This window comes from Cottoperca gobio, chromosome 13 (genome assembly GCF_900634415.1).
Source record: "Cottoperca gobio chromosome 13, fCotGob3.1, whole genome shotgun sequence".
NCBI lineage: Eukaryota > Metazoa > Chordata > Actinopteri > Perciformes > Bovichtidae > Cottoperca > Cottoperca gobio.
The window spans coordinates 14997434-15019308 of NC_041367.1; the positions used below are offsets into that span (position 1 = coordinate 14997434).

At 39.8% G+C, this 21875-nt stretch overlaps 1 protein-coding gene across 1 annotated transcript; it reads left to right on the forward strand.

Annotated features, from left to right (window-relative positions):
* The first annotated feature begins 3152 nt into the window (after positions 1-3152).
* hnf1ba (HNF1 homeobox Ba) lies at positions 3153-17735 on the forward strand. Its single transcript, XM_029446777.1, has 10 exons — positions 3153-3532; positions 5449-5648; positions 5965-6232; positions 6330-6553; positions 11872-12026; positions 13335-13461; positions 13555-13734; positions 14696-14814; positions 15209-15253; positions 17715-17735. Exons 1-10 carry the CDS (start codon positions 3153-3155, stop codon positions 17733-17735), a joined length of 1719 nt encoding a protein of 572 aa, XP_029302637.1.
* The last annotated feature ends 4140 nt before the right edge of the window (positions 17736-21875 follow it).

A 21875-nucleotide genomic window follows, 5' to 3' on the forward strand; every position in this document is an offset into this window, starting at 1 on the left:
CAATTTCTTTGAGCCCTAAAAACACTTGAGTCATGAAGTCACGGGAGATGACGGAGCTGCAGACAGACTGTGGCACTTTACACACTGGAGCGAAGTGCAGCTGAAATGTACAACATGGTGTAACTTTATACAAGAATAGCAGCTGGAGATAAAGGTGTAAGCTGTGCCATAAGAACAAAGGGTACCTTAAATAAGACTTCACTGTAATAAAAGTATTAACTACTACAGAGAACAACCTCCTGGACACAGCAGTAGATTGTTAAGTGAACTTTTTTTATCTCTTCCTGTATTGTAACTGTTGTTATATTCAATATTAGTTACATTCGGATCACCGTAATCATTTTCTGCAAGGCTTAACTTCCACTAACAACACATGTTATGCATCATATTGGCTACTGTGCTAATAGGTTTAGGGAATCCGGTATATTACTAATGATCAACCACATTGATACTACACTGAAAGATTACACGTCTAACCAATAATTGGTTAAGTATCTTGTTGTAAACCATCATGCATATTCATAGAGGAGGTCAGTGGCTTCTGTGGTCATGTTGTTTTTGATTACAGCAAGGTTGTGTTTGCATAAAGTGCAAATTGTTTCTTTTTCTCTCACATGTGTTCTTTATTAGAGAGAGACAAAGTAAAAAACTAGAATTTGCTTATGGAAAGTAAAAAATAATGTATTATATATATAAAAAGGATTACACCGGCTTTGCATTTCAATTATAATTTAGCAAAACATCCTATATGTTCTGTTCCAAAAGCAGCCCATTTGCTGATTATATGTAGTCCATCTGTTTTTATGCAAACGATGGTCTAAAACTAACCAGCTGATCTTAACTCCTGATCTCAGGTCAGTTTTCAGGCTCCAACTCTCAACCACCTGTTAACCTGATTTACACATGACATTTTATCAGTCTCATGATATTGTGTCAGTCAGAATATGTTAATATTTTATTACCTTTATACAATTTTAGATTTCCATTTATAAAAACGTTAAAAATGTGTGTTTTAATGTTTGTAACGTCTTCAGAAATCCCATTACTCAACTATTGTAATTTTGAATAGACCTTTGTCATTGTGAAAGTCTCATTCCAGATGCAATACAAGCATTTAACTGAGAATGACATCTGAAGGGTGTTTAAACTGTATTTTCCTGGAACTGCAGTATGCTTGGATGTAGTTTATAGAAACTGTAAATCTTGTTTAATGCCATTAAATGTTGTGTATTTAATCTTATCACTTCTGATACATACACACTGATCTACATCAGGCTATAGACCCCCAGCTGATAGAAAGGTGCAACATGCCAACACTTCATGATGTACAATATACAACTCTATATTCATTTTCACTCTATATCTATTTTGTTTTCATTCTTCATACAGTTTGTTTAATAAAGGTCTATGTTTATCCGTGTGTCTGTGAACATAGCATCTGTCTATCTAATTCTGGTTGTGAAATCTCGTTTCGCACGAGACTAATTTGAGTTAAACTTTGAGTGTGCGATCATTTTTTATTTTGACATTTGTCCAGTAAACAAATAGCTACTGGGTATTAGCTTATTAAAAAGTATTCAGCTCTCCGTGAAAAATGCATCTGTTTAGCATATTTAAGGATCATTGGACAACAGCTTCAGATGAAGTTGAGACCTCCTTCGATGAACACCAAAACCATGTATAAGTGAATTCAGGCAAACTCTTTATCCACGCATTTCATCCTACTTTCCCCTCATTCTGATCCGTTTACATTTTCTCAATTGACTATCTTCAACCTAGGTGTAGCGATAACATCTCAGTTGATGTTCGCAACAAAATGAGTTTAATAAAGTTGACCAAATAAATTTGAATGTGTTTGCTTGAACTTTAAAGTCATAGTCATCACCAACATCGCGCTGCACCTGCTTCTGAGTTCACCCCTCAGTTGGTCTTTGTTTCAGAGGAAGCCTTCAACTAAAGGAAGATAAGCAGTTATACAGCTTTATTATTTATTTATTTATTTATTTATAGAACAGTTCCATAAGGAAAGAGAAGTGAAAAGGTCCCTAATATCCCCACTCTGCTTCTACATTAATGATTAAGTGTTTTCTTTTATTCCTGAGTGAATTGAAGGTTTATGGATATGTTTCTATATGTGCAAAGTGAGATAAAACTGAGCCGTTTCATTTAGCAATTGAGGGGACACACATAGTTTATATTGTCGTGTCATTGTGCGCAGATAAGAGGCAATTGAGGCCATTTAAAACTTTAAAAGGAACTTTTCTCCCACGTTTCAGTGGTTTATTACATAGCCTATACTGCAGTTAAATCAGTTAAAAACGAATAAAATAGTTTATTATTACTGTAATTCTGAAGATGAAGTTAGATTGATTACTGATATCATTGATATTAATTATTGGCTGATTTTTCGGAGAAAGTTAAAAAAGTTAAACTTATTCCTCTGACTTTAAATACATTGACATTTCTTTATGACCCGTAGTGTGAGATCTGCCTCAAACTAATGAGATTATTAGGCTTCATTAAAGGAAACAAACAGCTGATTTAATGAGGGCAGCAACAACAGCTCATTAACACCTATACGTGTATCCCATTAAGTAATAATGAGAACACTTACCTAAATAAAAATATAGTAAATACACAAGTAGACAACAGTATTGCTTTTACTCGCAGAGCTACTTCAAGGCCTTATAATAAAACTAGAATAAAAGATCCAGCGGTGTGAAACGTGCAGCTCGCCTTTCTTAAAAGTCTTTATGGCATATACAACAGGGTCCAAAGTCCATGAAAGTTTTGCTGATAAGGGCAGCCAATAAAAGCCGCAGTGCAGCAGTGTAAACACATGTCTACCTCGGCCCAGAGAGGGCCTTATTCAGTGGATTTACATAAGGCTACCATCAGCCGGCCCACTCATTACCACGTTTTATATCCCCCTGCACTCAGAAAGCATCATGACAAAGTAGCTCCATCCTCCCCGTCAACAGGGAAGTGAAGCAGCTTCTCGGAGCAGGTGTCAGCAGCCGCAAACTCCCTCAACACAGGAGCAGAGAGGAAGAACGGAACTTTATTTTTTACTTTTTTGTCATATCCCTCTATATCCTTCCCTTTACCCGTCTGCTGCAGCGCGCACACAGCAGGCCTATGTTGTGTTTTTAATGTTCTCTAAAATGGTATCCAAGCTGACATCCCTGCAGCAGGAGCTCCTCAGCGCCCTGCTGGACTCAGGAGTTACCAGAGATGTTCTGATCCAGGCTCTGGATGATATGGACCCCAGCCCGCCGGGTTTTGGAGTAAAACTGGAGAGCCTTCCTATGTCCCCCGCGCCTCCTCAGAGCGGCAAGATGAACGGCACGGATGTCGACTCGAAGCCCGTCTTCCACACTCTCACCAACGGCCACAGCAAGGGCAAGCTGTCCGGGGACGAGGGCTCCGAGGACGGGGACGACTTCGACACCCCACCGATACTGAAGGAGCTCCAGTCGCTTAACACGGAGGAGGCCGCGGAGCAGAGGGCGGAGGTGGACCGCATGTTGGCGTAAGTGTTTCTACTTTATCTGAGTTTTTTCTTTTTTTTAAGTTTAACAACGAGTTGAAATTGAGTTAAATCGCAGTTTGATGGTGGTATGAGAAAGTGATCATACGCGCTCACACAAGGATATTCTGTTTATTGCAACGCATTTCAAATGCTCATCTTTTACTACGATTGAAATGTTATAAAATTAAGTCTATTTAAATAGCATACATTGCAGCCATTAATTTACCTTTATAGGCTATAGCAAAAGGCATTTTCCTTCTTTGTTTACAATTTTAAAATAACCTGCCGCGTTTCCCTTTTTCATTCTGGTTACTAATTATCAACATAGATTATTATTTATTTACCTCTGCAAAATATCAGCTGAACCTAGATCTATGTATAATTAACTATACTTCACCTTTCAACGATAAAAAGAAATCTGGCAAGGGGCGACATGAAGAGAAAGTGAATTTAGCTGTAATTTAGGATTAAAAATATTATTAATTATTACCATTATTAATTAACAAGTTTGATAAATATAATAATATGCATACCTTCTTAATTATTCAATTATATGTATTTATTAAGATACCTAAAATTAAACAGTTTAATTTTTTCCCTTTATTCACGTGTCAATAAACACATCATGCCTAATTGGATAACATCTAATCCATTTATTCCACTCAAACCACTTGATTCACTGTAAAACTAATATTTGAGGCTCTAACATGACCGGAAGAATATCAAAACTAACCCACGTGTAGTTAAGTTATTATTAATTTTATTCTATAAATCATCAACTGAAAGATACACAGTGGCGTGTGATTAGAGTGAATGGAGATCTGGTTATTCATTGTCAAAAGTTATAAACTAACATCTCCCACTTAACCCACAGACTTAGATGTAGGCCTCCACATTCTCCAAAACAAACAGGCGTGTGTAGATTTGCTATAATTACCGATGTCAGTGTGTCTCGGCCTGCTAATCTCCGACAGTAGGCTAAAGCTCCATTTTACCTCCGACTAGCTTTGTGTTACACTTTCTTATTGCTGCACAAATTTGACGTCTGACGAATGTTGTGAAGGGCTAATTCTACAGGTAAGAACACGTTTTAATGCTAAATTCATATATATTCCATATATAACATTTCTTAAAAAGTATATACAGTATATTATTTGTTTTACTGAACGTCAGTTTTATTTCGATGAGTATATGTTAATGTCACAGACACGTATGACTATATCGTCATGTAATCCTGACCACAAAATGATCGTGAGATTATCAATTAAAGAACATTTGAATTTAGTATGACAAATGGATTTTTTTATGTATTTCTGCTGAGTCAAACATTGTACAAGTAATGTATACATATATTATTGACTGCTGTTTTATGTCATATTTGATAGTTTTTCCAAATACTGTTAAATACATTTACACAGATTGATCACATATTTTGTCAACCAATATGAAGATTTATTATATTTTTAGTGCCTTTTTTCATTTAGATTTGCACTGTTCATGCTTACTTTAAATTCACACAAACCTAATATAAATGTTTCCAGGCTGAAATCATTAGTTCAGGCAACAAATAGTAAGTCCAAGTTTCTCAACCTGCTTGAATCCACTTGAACTAACCTTTGAAAATATTTACAGCCTATTGAACGTGCTACAGTGATAAACGGGTCGTCAGTGAGGGGACTTGATACCCTTTAAATTTGAGGCCTTGAAAAACAGTGGAGCTGAAGTAAAGGAACACGTTCATGTGTTTGATCAGAGGATTTCCATATTTATGGATTTTGTTAAATCTATAAATATACAACTTTTCTTCCCCCTTACATGAAGCATTTTGTCATATATTCACATTAATTTAAGACCAAAAAACTTTATTTCAATGGTGAAATAAATTTGTTCTGCTCCTGTGTTTTATCTGAACGCAGAGAGGATCCATGGCGTGCTGCCCGCATGATCAAAGGTTACATGCAGCAGCACAACATCCCCCAACGGGAGGTGGTGGACGTCACAGGGCTGAACCAGTCTCACCTCTCCCAGCACCTCAACAAAGGCACGCCCATGAAAACACAGAAGCGAGCGGCCCTCTACACCTGGTATGTCAGGAAACAGCGGGAAATTCTCCAACGTAAGTTAATATTTGAGTTTCTCACAGCTTGCGTTGGGCCTGTAATATGTAGTTGGCAGCCACACTGCGCTTTATTTGGGTTTCAAACCTGTTTGGATATCAAGTTGAGTTGGACATTTCCTCACCTTGGCAAGACAATAACATGCAGTAGTAGTCATAATGCATCATAAGGAGAGAAATATATATTTAATGGTTAGAAAACACCACTATCATGTGGCTAAAACTTTACAAATCTACCTTTTCCTTTTGTGGTTGTGCATTAGAAGAAAGCCTTTTGAAATCAGTTTTATTGAATGTACCTCTTCTTGTTTTGCAGAGTTCAACCAGGCAGTGCAAGGCTCTGGCTGCAACATGACAGACAAAGGCAATCAGGATCCGGTGTTTTTTTTCCCAGAGTTTAACCCGTCCGGTCAGGGCATGGGTCAGCCTGGTGAAGAGGTCGGCAGCGAACCCTCCTGCAAGAAAATGAGACGTAACCGTTTCAAATGGGGGCCTGCGTCACAGCAAATCCTGTACCAGGCCTATGAACGGCAGAAGAACCCCAGCAAGGAGGAGCGGGAAGCTTTGGTAGAAGAGTGCAACAGGTAGATTAAACACAACAACTTCTTCTACCTTCCTATGAAATTGTTACCGAAACAATATCAACCCTAATTTTGCACTTTGTTAATTTGATTTCTGCAGAGCCGAGTGCCTCCAGAGAGGCGTGTCCCCCTCCAAAGCTCAGGGCCTCGGCTCTAACCTGGTCACCGAAGTGCGAGTCTATAACTGGTTTGCTAACCGGCGTAAAGAGGAAGCCTTCAGGCAGAAGTTGGCCATGGACGCCATCACCGTACCGCCCCACAGCATGAACTCTCTGCTGTCACACAGCTCACCCCATCATCCCCAGACCAGCATTTCACCTCCCAGTAAGATGCCAGTAACCGTTGATTTGCATGCAGTTCAGCCTTACAGAGAACAGACAGGATGTGTCATGATAACGGATTTGTCTTTGAAACAGTACTCCATCAATTTAGCTTTGCACTCCTATAACATTGTTGAAAAGTCACAAAATCGATACAACACAACCCGAGATATCACAATCCTTCATTTCACACATTCTTCGTCATTGTCAGAACCTGACGCCTTCATTACCTACAATGCACAATACTTTCCAAGACCTGTAAACAGATTTTGACGTGTAAAATCGGCGGAGTTGCCCCTAAACTGTCATGTGTGCAGATTCATCGCTTATGTTGAAAAATTCCACATGACTAGTGACAGAGTACACATGAAAATATACGCTTACATCAGTTTACAAGGAGAATTTACAGTGGTTACGCCTACATTTTAGGTAATAGTGCAAAGAAGTGCATGATTTGGTGTCTTCGGTGTGAAAACGCTGTCAGAAACAGTAAGAAGCACAGTTGATGTGATCAGAAGGGCAGAGAAAGAGGGGACAAGTGATCAATGAGCGTGAGTGAGTGAGCTGAGCAAATGCCATTGTTATTCTGATCTTTGAAAACACACTGAGAACAATCCACATTGTACCTGCAATCTCCACTCCAAAGTCAGCATGGAGAAGCATGTCACAAAGGGCAACAATCCTGTGACAGGCCAGGGTCAGACCAGGGTCAGGGAGGGGGACACAGACACATCCAGATTACCTCGACATAACGCCGTCATTTCCACATTTCCTCCTCCCATGCAGGTTGCTAACGACTCCGCTCAGAGAGTCTCCACAACAAGGAAATGCTGTGTGTTATTGCTCTGACCATTTCACCCTCACCTGATGTTTGCATTCGCAGTAATTAGCGTTGACTGAGTCTACCTGTGTATACGACATAAAAACAAAGCTGATAGGCCTCACAGAGCATTATCCTGCGCGCCATCACTCACCCTACATAAAACTGTGATTCGAGAGTCTCACTCAGAGCCTATTGTTGTCCTCTCGTGTTCGAACACGGGGCGAGCTTTGAAGGGAAAACACGCTGTTTGCCTTGGCTTGCTCTTTTACCTTTGGTGATTGTCTGTTTGCTTGAGTTTTTTTCGTTGTTGCCCAGAACACCTGACCAGGCATTGACCTCAGGTTGCCAAGCCAGAGGGGTCAGCGATAAGGTTGCAGAAGGGAAGGGCCAGTGCATGGCGGAAAATACTTTGCCCCTGCAAAAAAACCCTCAGCTGGCTGCTTACAAGGTATCCTGCTGGTATCCTGCCGACAGCATCAGCTGTTTTTCAGTGTCAGCCCCTGGCCTGACAATAATATCCCAGCGGGGCGTCTCATTGCGTTGCTAGGGCACGGCCTGTATTATGCATGCTTAATGGACAATTAAAATCCTTTGCTACTACATCTCCCAGGCCTTTGATAAGGGGCTCCTCTGACTTCTACTCTCTATACTCTCCCTCAGCAGGAGGTCCTATTGTCTGTGGTGTATTAGAAGACTGCAGTGACTGTAACCTAGGTTCATTTATCTCTGCTGGGCCTTGAGGAGGACTGATTTTAAAGCCTCCCCCCTCATCTTTATGGGCATTGGTATAGTTGCTGAGGCTGGGTGCAGACTTGGAGCAGCAGGAGCTGTCCACTGGGGTATTGGTTCTTTTCTGGCCAGACAGGACTGATGACCCCTTCTTCGCCTACAGAGAAAGCCAGTAACCCCCCCTCCCTAAAGCGTCGCCGCACCTTCAGTCATACAAGGGTCACTGCTGGGTCAGATCAAAGAAACTCATCTTACTTTGGGAGTTTTTATTGATTCTGTTTCAGTTCGTTGATCAGTCGGTCACAACTGGATAGACAGTCAAACATTGTGATGTGCAGTTTTGGTGGTGGCCTTTTTTAGATTCAGAAATGAAACGGATCTCAGCTGGGTTACATTTATGGGAAGGGTTTGTGCGCACGCACCTGTGTTTTCTTATTAAATATTTACCTACTGTTCATCCACTAACAACGTTGACTGAGGTCAAGTAATCCATCATATTTACGCCATTTTACTAATGTAAGACTTAATCTCCACTTGCAAGTTTATTTATTGTCATAAAATGTTGACAAAATCATAACATACAACTGTATTTTTTATTTATTTTGAATATTAGATCTTCTTATGCAAAATAATCTAAACAAAATGTTGTTTGCCGTGATGGTTGTACATTGAGGTGGCAGGTCCACTGTATGTTACCTTATTACTGTAATTTTACCTTTTAGATTTACAGAAATCAGTGTTGGGTTGGGGCCACATTTAAATTGTGAGATGTTCCCCCAAAGAGACATTTAACCTATACACTTCTTTACAATTGAGGACCAAAGAGATAACACTCTCCAATATATAATAAAAAATCACATATTATAGAAAGTTCATACAAATGTGTGTGACTTTATTTTATTTATTTTTCTTTCCTGCCCTATTTATCATTTCATGAGCCCTCAGATTTATTTTGCAACCCTTTTAAGGGACTGATCCCTAGATTGGGATCCACTGCACCAAACTTCCTTACAGTTTATAAAGTAGTTAAAACTCGCTGTGACAGTAAGATGCTGCCTACACATTGGTACACCGGTAACAATGTCATAATGTAAAATATTATAATACTTTTGTCACAGTTTGACGTGAAGTACTTTTACTTTTGATAATACTTCTGTATATTTACGCCCATATGATTTTGAATGCAGAACTTTTACTTGAAATTAATTATTTTTAGATTAGTATTTCTTCAACCACCGGTAATTTGGCAGTTACCATTAAATTGAATCATCGTTCTGCACGTTACAAAACTCGCAGACTCAGAAGTTCCTGATCAGACGCAGTAGTAGGGGTGATTATCCGTGGGTTGCGTTGCTTTCCGTCACCTCAGGCTAGCTTGAAACAGCACACACTCAAACACACACACACACACACACACACACACACACACACACACACACACACACACACACACACACACACACACACACACACACACACACACACACAGTAAAGGATGGCCGAGCTCTGCACTTTCCACTGCTCTGTGTCTCAGAGAACCACAAAGAAGAGACTGGATACGTCCTGCAGAGACCCAGGAGGTCTGTCATATGCAGCGGCACTACAATGAGCACTGCCTGGGGTTGGGGAGGCAGGCTTTGATATTACATGGGTCACACAGGGAGCTAGAGCCTTTTAAACCTGCTGAAGATCCGTGCTACCACTCCCCTTCTGGAGTTCTCGCCCTCCCCCCTGCTCTCAAAAAGGACGCCTCAGTTTTTCAAGGATTGTCACATCTTGCCAGAGCAAAACTAGTTTTGACAGAATCTCCAAGTAAAAATGATCTGAGTGCTTAGTCACTTTAAGTGTGTCTGTAGAAAACCTGCCTTCACACTAGCTTTCTAGAAACGAGGAGTCTCTTAGTTTAGATCGTGGAAGTCGACCTTCCTTACTCCCCGCAGCTCCCTGCAGCTAGAATTACTGCCGAACCCAAAGAAACAAAACTGACCTGAATAGCATCCTTTTCTCCCTCTGACACTTTAAGAGGTCGCCGAGCACCGAGATAACTGCCTTTTTATGAGTCCTCCTCTATTGTGTGGCAATGGGGGTCATGAGTCCAATGGAGTGCTTTATTGTTCTACGGCAGTGTTTACAAGGCACGGTGGAGTGTTGTGGGGTTGCTAGTATGTTGCAGAAGACAATATGAGGTCTGTGGGTTGAACAAAATGGAGGGCAGTTAGAGGATGAAATATAGCACTGTGGCTTCAGACATCAAGGTATCTGTATTTTAAGTGTCTGTAGTTAAAAGAATAGAGCCAGGCGAGCTGTTTCCCTCCTGTTTCCAGTTTTATGCTAAGCTAAGCTGTGGCTTTCTATTTTAGGGCACATACGTGAGTGTGCATTTATTTCCCAACGTGTCAAACTATCGCTTTAAATGTACTGCCATCTGGTTGTTATGAATCTCTACACATCCAACTTCTTAAAGAAAGACGATTTTACAGGATTTCAGGATTTAAAAAAATGATGCCTTTTTGTTTTCCCTGACACCTGAAGCAAACTTTTAGATCGGCAAACACAGCCTGTCCCAGTTTCCAGCCGCGACAAGAAATCAATGCCCACCTCATTGGTCACATTTAGTGTCAGTGCCTCTCCCTCCCTTTTATCTCAAAATGGCTGTATATCAATGCCTCCTGTCGTGTCTGACCGACTTCGACAGGGCGTTCATGCTGTCACACCTGGGTCAGGGACGGAGGGCTCGGGGAAGATGGGAGATCTGAGTGCAAACAGAGTCTGTCTCTACACTGAGGGAGGGACGCGCTCTGTGTCAGTGTGAGGCTGAGACCACAGGATAAGAATGTGTTTGACATTGCTTGTAATTGTGTAATGTTTACTCTGTTGGTATCAGAGGGGGCCTGCATCGGCAAACAGGCATTTGATTGTCGGTTGTGGTGGGGTGAAGCATTCCTGTGGGCCTCCAGTGAGAGACAACAAGAAGTCTAGACACGGGATTAAGTGATGGCACTAAAAGTCAAATTTAACCGTGAATAAGTGAAATTCTACTCAGGCACTGTACTTAAGTATGATTTTTAGGTCTATTTTATCCATCCATCTTTTTTTTTAGTAGTTTCTAGTTACTTTTAAAATTTTAAAAGATTTTACATGAAAAAAACAAGCTTGCAAAATTCCCTGCTCAGATTGTTTCATTTAGGCACAAAGTGGTAAAATCAAAGATTAAAGAAATGTATTTAGCTGTACTTTGTTCTTTCTCCTGTCCACATTAATCTTCTCCCCGTCAGGTCTATCCCTACCAAACTACCAAACTGTAAAAGTATTTAAAACAAGCTCCACCTCGACCAGCTACAACAGTTAAATGCTGCTTACACACTGTTGCATCAGTATTAAACATCTGAGAGTGTACTATACAATTACAGGAGCCATTTAAATGGCAGAATGACTCATTTTTCTTGTACTTAATACTGGTGAAACTTCACACTGATGTAATTCGAACATCATCAGTAGCATTTGTGTGCTGATTAGAGAGTCTGTTGTGAGTGAGTGAACGTAGTGAATGGCCTTGGCTGAGCTACGCAGGTCAGTGTGTTTGTTTGCTCTGTCCTCCCCAGTCTGAGTCAAAGAGCAGGTTGATTGGAGTGACAGCAGTGTTTCTCTGAACAGAATGAGGCCGACACTACTATCTCTCTGCCGTACACAACTGATATAGTTGTAGGACACAGCAGCTGTTATAGTTATGGGACACGACAAGCGAAACTAACTCTGTGTTTCTCTCTCAGTGCGTTACAGCCAAGGCCCCGGTGAGGTCACCTCCTCCACGACCATCAGTCACCACAGTAGCAACGGGATGGTGACCAGCCAGTCGGTGCTCCAGCAGGTGTCTCCGGGAGGATTGGACCACAGCCACAGTCTGCTGTCACCTGACGTCAAGATGGTGAGTGAACACACCTGGGCCCTCATGGCCTCAGATTAGATAAGAGCCGGCCTGCGCCAAGCATAAACGTACAAAGCAAGTTCCTGAACCTCCTCTCCCATGGACCCACGGGCAACAGCCAACAATTAGCACATTGTGCTGCTCTGTTTGGAAGGTGGAGCCGGAGTGGCAGGCCACGGCTGGACTAGCACACAGCCTTCACCACAGTGTACCAGGCATGGACATCGCTCAGCCAATAAACCCGACAAAGAAACATTCTGTTCTTATTGATTAAATGTCTCGCAGAGAGGAGACTCAGGTGGAGCACTGCTTGTTCTACCAGAGAAATGACGCCAACATTTGATTATACCCAATGTTGTTTTTTTGTGTCTACTAGTTTCTCCCTTCTGCCCTAGTCCAATATTTGATCAGTGACAAGGAAACCTCTGCATTGACCAATAGTGTTTGAGAGGTGGTGCAACAGTACTTCTGATATATGATGTGTGATTTACTGTCAAAATTCAGTTTCAGTTTAGTTTATTTGAAAAGGGACAGTGCAAATGAATAAATACACATGGTATAAACAATGGCAGAATTAGGCTATTCATCATCTGTAGTCCCTTGCTAAGGTGTTACAAAAGGCTTCCTATAATACATAAAAACCACAAACCAAAACAGAAAAAAATGAATCCGACTAAACTACTTATCTTGTTCAGGGTTACATAAAATATAAAGTCATGCAACGGAAAAATTCAAATGTTTACTAACTTCCCTTCCAGACCAAAATACTTCTGCCTTTTGGAGCTGGCCTTCTATGAAATGACCACAGCGAGGGCAGGCAGTGTAGTGTACAGCAGGTCGGAGCTGACAGTTTCTTATTTGCAGATGTGTGTTTGGCCGGTCTGTCCTCTGTGGGCAGCTTGCAGTAGTCAAATAGTCGCAGCCCCATCGAGTGGGGGGGATCCTGATCCTGATAGCTTTTGCTAAATGCATAAATTATGTTTTTTTTGCAAATATGCTTGTTAGCATTCATATGAACCGACATGCAGGTACAGAAACAGTTAATGTGCTACACAAAGTCTTCTTGTTTCTTATCAGTATTTGCCTGTGTGCTGTATGAGTGCAGCTACACAAGTGCAGTGTAACACAAAAGAATCTGATCTAAGTCAACATTTATGTCTGTTGTTTGTCTAGCTGCCAACATCTGTTTCACTTTGAAAATACTTTTATGTGAATTTACATAGCAGACAGTCAGCGTTGTAGTTATAACAAATATAACAGCAACACATCAGAACTGTAATTGTATCTATTTCTTTCATCTTTAACCAGATTTCAGGTTCAGGTGGAGGACTTCCTCCGGTCAGCACACTGACCAACATCCACAGCTCCCATCACAGCCACCAGCAGGCACAGAACCTCATCATGCCTCTCTCTGGAGTTATGGCCATAGCACAGAGTAAGTCCTCCGTCCCTCCAGAAAACAAGTGAAACTCATTGAATTGATTTAATCATGACATGGTTTAACTGAGGTTTCACTGTGTCCCACTAGGTTTGAACTCATCGCAATCTCAGTCGGTGCCAGTGATCAACAGCGTGGCGGGCAGCCTCGCAGCGCTGCAGCCGGTGCAGTTTTCCCAGCAGCTCCACAGTCCCCACCATCAGAGCCTGATGCAGCAGTCCCCCAGCCACATGAGCCAGCAGCCATTCATGGCTGTCACACACTCGCACAGTAAGTAACTCATGTTATATGAATATAAGTCTCTAGTGCGCTTTATAAATCACTGGTTCCTAGCAGTGAGCTTCAGTGAGCAGTTCAAAAAAAGTGATTTTCCTTTTTTAAATGATTCCATTTAAATAATTTTAAAGCCATAAAGGGTAAAATGTCCAATATTTCACAAGGAAAACATTTATAATTGGAAAAAATAAACATGATTTTGTGAAAAAGACCCCAAAGATGCATTTTGGGGATACTGATAGATACTGTAGTACAGGGGTCCCCAACCACCGGGCCGTGGATCCTTTGGTACCGGGCCGCATAGAAAGAATAGAACGGTGTTTCTTTTGTGTTAGTAATATTTATTGTAAACATTTTATGCAGGGTATTTTATTTTGAAAAATTAAATAAAGTGCATTATATTAAATGGAATAATTACATTTACATTATATATGTAATAATTAAATGATGTGTTTTGCACTTTATTGTGTGTTTTGTTATGCCTACCATTTTTAAAAATTGTCTTGCATGAAACCGGTCCGTGGTGCAAAAAGGTTGGGGACCGCAGCTGTAGTGTAAACTTCTGAAGTTGTGAAAGTTAGAAATGGGCAAGATATCTTGAAATACAGCCTAAAAAAGACCCTCTCCAACAATCCTACAATCTTTTAGGTTTGGCTTTCTTGCCCAAATTAAATTTTAGTGTCATGCATGAACCCATCTCTGCCCACATGAAAACAGGAGTGAAATCTACCGCCGCTTTCTAATCTGTCTTTCAATACTAAAAGAAAGAGTGATAGCTCCTCACATTTGAAATCAGATCTTCTTTTTTTTCTTGTGACTTTGCTACCTTCAGGAATTAAGTGGCCCCTTTGCTCAACATAAACATCCTGTGTTTTTATTTTTTTATGCCACACTACATATACTGTGTTCATAAAATGTGAAAATCTTATCTAACTTTACCGATTTTTATTTGCAGTGTATTCTCACAAGCAAGAGCCCCCGCAATATTCCCACCCGTCACGTTTCCCCTCGGCCATGGTGGTCACAGACGCCAACAGCCTCAGTACCCTCAGCTCCATGTCGTCAGGCAAAACGGTGAGTCCTGAGTCAGACACATCATATCACATCCCAGAGGCCACAGTTAGATGTTCTCTGTCTGCCTGTCATTGTAGGGTTTAGATTGAACAAGTCTGTAATTACTATGGCGGTATTTGCATGAGAATCAGCAGTAAATCTGAGACGTTATTGCCGTTTCTGTTGTAATTCTATCTTGTTGTATTTAAACCTCTCTACTGTACTGTAACACTTTGATTAGCTCACTCATCACCTATTGACACAGAAATCCCACTCACCCTGTTCTGATAGAGAGAATACAATACAATCGAACAGCAACAGGAACTACATCATGGCTCAAATAATTGTGTGTGTGTGTGTGTGTGTGTGTGTGTTATGACTGTGTGTTGACTTTGTTTAATTCCTGTCCCATTAGGACGCTTCTGTAAACAAGATGGTGCAACTTGGGGGTCTCTCCTGGGTAAATACAATTTCCTCAGTTCCATCACACAGTTTAAATGAGTAAAATGACCAGAATCGCACTCCGTGCTTCTTTTACTGTTCAGAGTGTTTTTTTAGGGCTGCTGCTGATGTTTAAATGCTTTCATGTGGTTTCAAACTAATAGCCGAGACAGATATATGGATAGTATACTTCCCAGAATTCCTATTTCCTCTTAAATAGATGTCTAATCAATCACCTGCTCTCTCAGCCGGAACGCCTCTTGATTAATGCTGCCTCCTTTCACTTTCCTCTCCCTGGTGAGAGTTACCTCTGTGATCAGGATATGAGCCCCGCTGTTAATCAAAGTTCTCAAGCCTTGTGTGCTGCTACTTTCCTCCATGCTACAGTGAGGCTGGAGATGAGATGGGCTGGGTGGGGGTAGAGGTTTTTTTTTTTGGGTAATTACACCTCTTCCTCTTTCCTACTTCTCCCTGCTCTCGGTGATCGCTCTAGCCTGAAATGTTGTCCACGGTGCTTTCACACGCTCAATTTCCCACGCTGAGGCAGAGCACTCGTACCGCCGCGCTGCTACTGACAGACAGATGGGTTGATGGGATGATAGCTCAGAGTGTGTGTCCTCAGTGGAGGAAGGATGTAAAACAAATCTCCCTGAGGTTGCGAAATATAGGCACATTTTGGTCAGGGTGTTGCTCTCTCTCCGGGGACAATTAGCTGTTTATTGAAACTTTTTTTCAAAAAATCACATCCTTTACCTTTAAAATAATTAAATGTAAAAATACTTTAGATTGAATATTCACATATTAGGATTTCTAAATTCTAAATATAAGTTTGATATTTTAGTTCTTTATGTATACTATTAATTAATACTATTAATAAAAAATACAGACCTTATTAACATACATCCTAAATTACTTTATTACTCAAAATACTGTAGGAATTATACAGATAGTGTGGTTTTCAATTATGATTTATGTAAACATTGCCGTGACAAGCCGTTGATTTTTGTTGCTTTAGTCACAAGAAAGAAGAAGTTGGCAACCATTAGTTTAATCTTTAACAATGGATTGTAGAGCTGCAACTATTTATTTCTCTCAATTAATTATGTCATCTAAAAACATTAGAAGAACAGTGTAAAATGCCGGAGGTGTCTTGTTTTGTCAAATGTCTTGTTTTGTCTGGCCAACAGTCCAAAACCTAACTATTTCATTAACTATAAAGTAATACGAAGAGAAACAGCTAATTTTCCAATTTTTTCGGTCTCTCAACTAATCTACTAAACGGTCTTTCTCTATTGTACTTTATTTTATAAGCATATCTCCTGTTTTTCTCTTTGTAAAATCGTAATGTGCCAAGTAACTACTCACTCCATCTTTCAAAACAAGTGAGTGTAGTGAAAAGTACAATATCTCTTCTTGAAATGTGTTGGAGTAAAAAGTACTAAAAGTGAAGCACAAGTACCTCAAAATTGTACTTAAGTACTATACTTGAGTAAATGTACTGCTGGTTACTTTCCACCACTGGCATCATCACACCGTGGTATTTCACAGACCCGTTTATTTAGAGAGCATTTAGCGAGCAGGCTCTCCCAGGTATTTTCTTATCAGGGCTTTATTTCTTCTCATGACACCACCAGCCTTGCTCGGGCTTTATAACTCATTGTTTACCGAGAACCCTCCATTATACCTGAGTCTGTTTCCAACTCACCTCAGCTCAGAGCCCGGCGTCTAATGACTCAAGTCCTAGCTGCGGGGTAAAGCTTTATCAGGTGAAGCTGTTTGCTGGCCGCAGGGTCACACCAGGGTCACCAGCCTCCACCCCTGGAGAGGCAGGAAAAAAAATAAAATTCCACAAACACTCTAAAAAAAAGGAGAGCATTTGAGAGTCAGGCGAAGAGCGATGAGGAATGTATTTGGTCAGGTGTGGCACATGAAGGTGCAGGGGTGATGTATTTACCAGTGGTGGGAGAAGTATTCAACTCAATTCAATTCAAGTATTCAATTTACTTAAGTAAAAGTACCACACTATAAAAATACTCCATTAAAAGAAAAAAACCTGCATTCATAATTTTCTCCGAAGCAACAAAATGTACTTAAAGTATCAAAAGTCAAATGGATCCTGCCAGTGTTATATTATTGAGTCGTGTAAGCATCACTTAAACGTGTCACGGTGGAGCTAGTTCTACTCACTATAGCAGTTTAACCTGTGGTGGGATGTTTTGTATTCATACTCTTAGTCTGAAAAGTAACAAGTAACTATAGCTGTAAAATAAATGTACTGTAAAAGTAGCATAAAATGGAAAAACGTACCTCAAAGCTCTACGTAGTTACTGTCCACGACTGGTATCTACGTAGGTTAAACGTGAGACTTTCAGGAAGCCTTGATGCACATTATATAAACCTGTGTTACTGGACAGATTGTATTTATTGTTTTATGTAACGCAGGCCTACTTTGTCTCACATTTTTCTCCTTCTCCATCCAGTGTCCTCTTCAAGCTTGGTGAGAGCGTCCACCTGACTTCTCCGGTGCCCGGCAACGGAAGCACATTTTTCCACCCTCTCACCGCGGTAACCATGACAACTCTTAATAACCGGCAACGGCGCGCTGGATGATGAGTCAGTCAACAAAACGAGACAAGTGGCGACAACGGTGGGCCAGGCGGTGAAAATGAGAAATGGGGACAGAGGGGGTGAAAGAAACTAAAAACTCACTGCACCTGAAACGTGAGGAGACTGGATTCCCCTCGGTCGCACACAAATGATCAACAAGGATGATTTTAACACAATCTTTGAAAACAGTATTCAGTTTTTTTATGCCCCCTGTCATCCTCTTTTTCTGACATTACAAAGGAACAAAAAACAAGCGCTCACAAACTGTTGTGGTGCAGACTTAAACGAAAGCTCTGGGACAACTTCTATTACACTGTGATTAAAGGTGGAAATATGAAGACACCCTGAAACTAACAGAGACAGTGATCAGCCTCTGTGAAGGTTGAAAGACTCACAACAAGTTCCTGGATGCCTACACAAATTGCCTTGCATGTGAGCAGAGCTGTGTGACAATCACAATAACCCTGTCTTGATTTTATGAATGCATTTGACATTTTTACTGGTCTTTAAAGGAGTCTTCCATGTTGTTCTTTCATACTCAGCTAGTGCAGGCGATGAATACAGAGGGATTCATCATTTCGACTTGTTCAATGTTTATACTGTGATTGAAAAGACTGACAATCTTGAAAGGACTATGCAATGCGTCAATAGGTGTATGCAATGCTTTGTATAACTGGATTCTGCACAGAACTCCACACACTTGAGACTGGAAATGAATATGCACTATTAGTGAAGTCACCAACAATTATATATATATATATATATATATATATATATATACTGTATATACAGGCCTGTTGGAGTTGCTGTTGATAAAGCTGCCTGTAAAATAACACAAAAGCAGATGGATGTATATATGTGACAAATATGCCAAAGAATAAGAGTCAGCCTGCAATGTACGCAGGGAGGACTGACTCACACACTTCAACTGTGGCCCTTCCCCTCTGTGGTGTTTGCACACAGGTTCAGGTGAATTTCAGGAATGGGACTCTCCCTCCTCCTCCTTGTCCTTCTCCCACTTCTTGCCTCAATGTGAAGAGATACCAAATAGGACAAATATTGTTAATAACTCCTCATCATAAATCATGGCAGCGGGACCCCCCGGGGTTAGAATGAAAAATATTGACAAGTATTCAGAAACAAAAACAGTCATGTTAGTCTGGTGTTTTGTGAAGGAGAGACACATATAAGAGGGCAGTGTTGTGACAGCAGTTGCTCTAATCATACAGGAATCCACAGAGACTGAGAAATGTTGGGGAGAGGAGCAGCTGCTGTGGGTACAGACGCCCACGCTAACAGTACCAAGGTGTGTTCGTACAGAGGCAAACTTCCTTCATCGGGAATTTGGCCGTTGGAACGTTTGTTTGTTCGCCCCCAAACTATTAGTACTGTTAGGCAAAGTCACGTCTAATCCATTGACTTTATATGCAAAGTTCTGTCCGAACACAGGTTCAGATTCAGTTTGTTAACTTAGCTAAACAATGATGAGAATGGTTGCGATGGGGACCACATCACGCATCAAGAATCACTATAACTACCCATGTTTTTATGAGACAAAAAGGTCATTTCGACTCTCGAACACGGCGTCTCATAAGTGTCAGATCCAGTCTCCTGTTCAATATTAGGTCATTACATTTGTTATTATTATGTTGGTTGGTTTGTGACTGTTATTATAGGCACATCTACTGCCATCTGATCAGAGGGCACTCATACTTGTGTGATAGGACGTGATTTATTTTTCTCCTCCTAATGTATTATTTTTGTATAAAAATTGAATCAATCATAAATCATTATTTATACTTTCTGAGAAAATGTTGATATTTCAAGTAAAAGTTTTTTTTTTTCAAAATGAATACATGGTTTTGTTTATTTTATGTGCAAGATGTAAGATAGATGGATAGATAGATTGAACTATCTGATATACTTTTGAGATTTTTTTATAATATATTTAGAAGAATCGATCATATTTTCTAATCATATTAAACATATTTTATATATTTATCGTACGGTATGTTTCTAAGTCATGTCAAGCCTTAATCTGCAAAGTAACTAATAGCTGTAAAATACTTGTATTGGAGAAGAAAAGTACAATATTTCTCCCGGAAATGTAGTGTAGTAGAAGTACATATAAGGGTAACATAAAATGGAAATACCTCAAATGTGTACTTAAGTGCAGTAGGAGTTCCTATCCATCTCTGCAAAACTGTTTATAGCCTCTACAAAGATGGTGCTGGTGCTGCGTGATAAGACAAACAGCCTCTTTGAAGTTCATAGATCTAAAGTGCACACTACATTTCAAGGCAACAAGTTCATTGAACCCGACATGTTGATAGCATAATTCATTTCAGCCTTTATCTCAGGTACTGACACAGAGCCCCCTGTAAAAACAAATATATACATTAAGTTGTCATTATAGCAGCTCTTGTAATAACAAGACACTCAGCTTCATTTTATTGTGGTTTGAAATCAAGATAAAGGACAAATTTAAATGAAATCAAGATATTGTTTAATTTTAACATACAATATCACATACTGTAGCTATAGAGTTTAATTTCATATTTCACGTCCTGCTCAGTTGTTCAGGAGGTATCTTGGCAAACTGTTTGTTCTACTTATAGTGTCAAATATTTATTTACAACATCTGTACATATTTAAATCTGTATATGAGGAAGACAGGATTTCCTCAAAAATATAGGAAATGCAAAAAAGTCCCTACATTTACTTTAAATATGTGAAACCTGAATGAATCAATTCAGATTTTCTTAATAAAAGAAGAAAGAGTTTGGTTATGCATTTCAGCGCTCACATCTGGAAATGAAAGAAATTCTTGGAATAAGAATTATTTGCGTAATATCTGCATATGAAGTGTGATATAACTGCCCTGTTCTGCTTACATACAAAAACATTATAAATAAAATAAAAAAGATCCATTATAGCCGCTCTAAAAACTAAAGTTTGCATGATGTTAAAAGAAAAGTCACAACTTAATCACTTGGGAATACATTAACTCTGCGTTTCTATCCCTGCGTTGACCTGCAGCCTCCACGTGGAGTCCTGCTGTTTGAAGCCTTGTAATCCACTGATGTTGCTCTATTTGGTTTTCAATGAGGCCTTTGATTTTCAGACCCAGGAAGCCTCTACAGATCTGACCATGTCTCTTTTACTCTTTTCTCTCAAAGAAACTGAAACACTGGAAGGCTCATTACCATCTGTTAGAGTTTGAAATACAACACTGAACTCATGACATTTAATTCAGAATTAGGGTTTGAATACAAGCTTGATTCATTAGCGGCTTCTTGGACAACTGTCAGAAATGAAATGAAAGACTTTTCTGGCTCTAAACACAATTTATTTGTGCTGATCAATTTGTGATAATAATATGATATTTATTTAATTCTCTAAGCTTTATCGCCCATGTGCTTTATTGTAAGTCTTGTCATTTGAGGGAAGAGATTGTGTTTAACCAGGAAAAACTTTAAGTCCGTTTTTAAGGGTTTTGATTGATTAATTATATTTCTACCTTGCATTTAACTTTGGATTAAATACAGTCAACCTTCTTTTAGAAGTCCATCTCAAAACAGATCTGTCACTCCAGTACTTTTATACATTACACACGCTTAATGTTAAAGTAATTACAGCAAAGTTATAACAAGCTGCCACATGCTATTCTGTGTTAACCCCTCAGACAATTCATTTCTATGGAAAATAATGTTTCCAGGTTGATAAATTACTCTTTATTGCTCCATGTCTTTCAGTAAGGGGCACCATTACTCATTTCGGAATTCCAGCCCACAGCAGTAATGTGGATTAAGAAGAGGAAATTAATTGCATTAGTTTTGGTAAATTTGGGAATATTTTTGATAACTAAACTGAAGGTAAAAACTAATATCTTGTCACATTTAACTCTGCAGCTTTCCAGTTTGCAGTTATATTTAGTTTGTCGTTACACTCATTTCCATTTTAGTTATGTAATTCTGACTGCTCTCCTTTGTCGAGTCTTGAGCCGGGTTGAGACAAACACACTTAAAACTCTA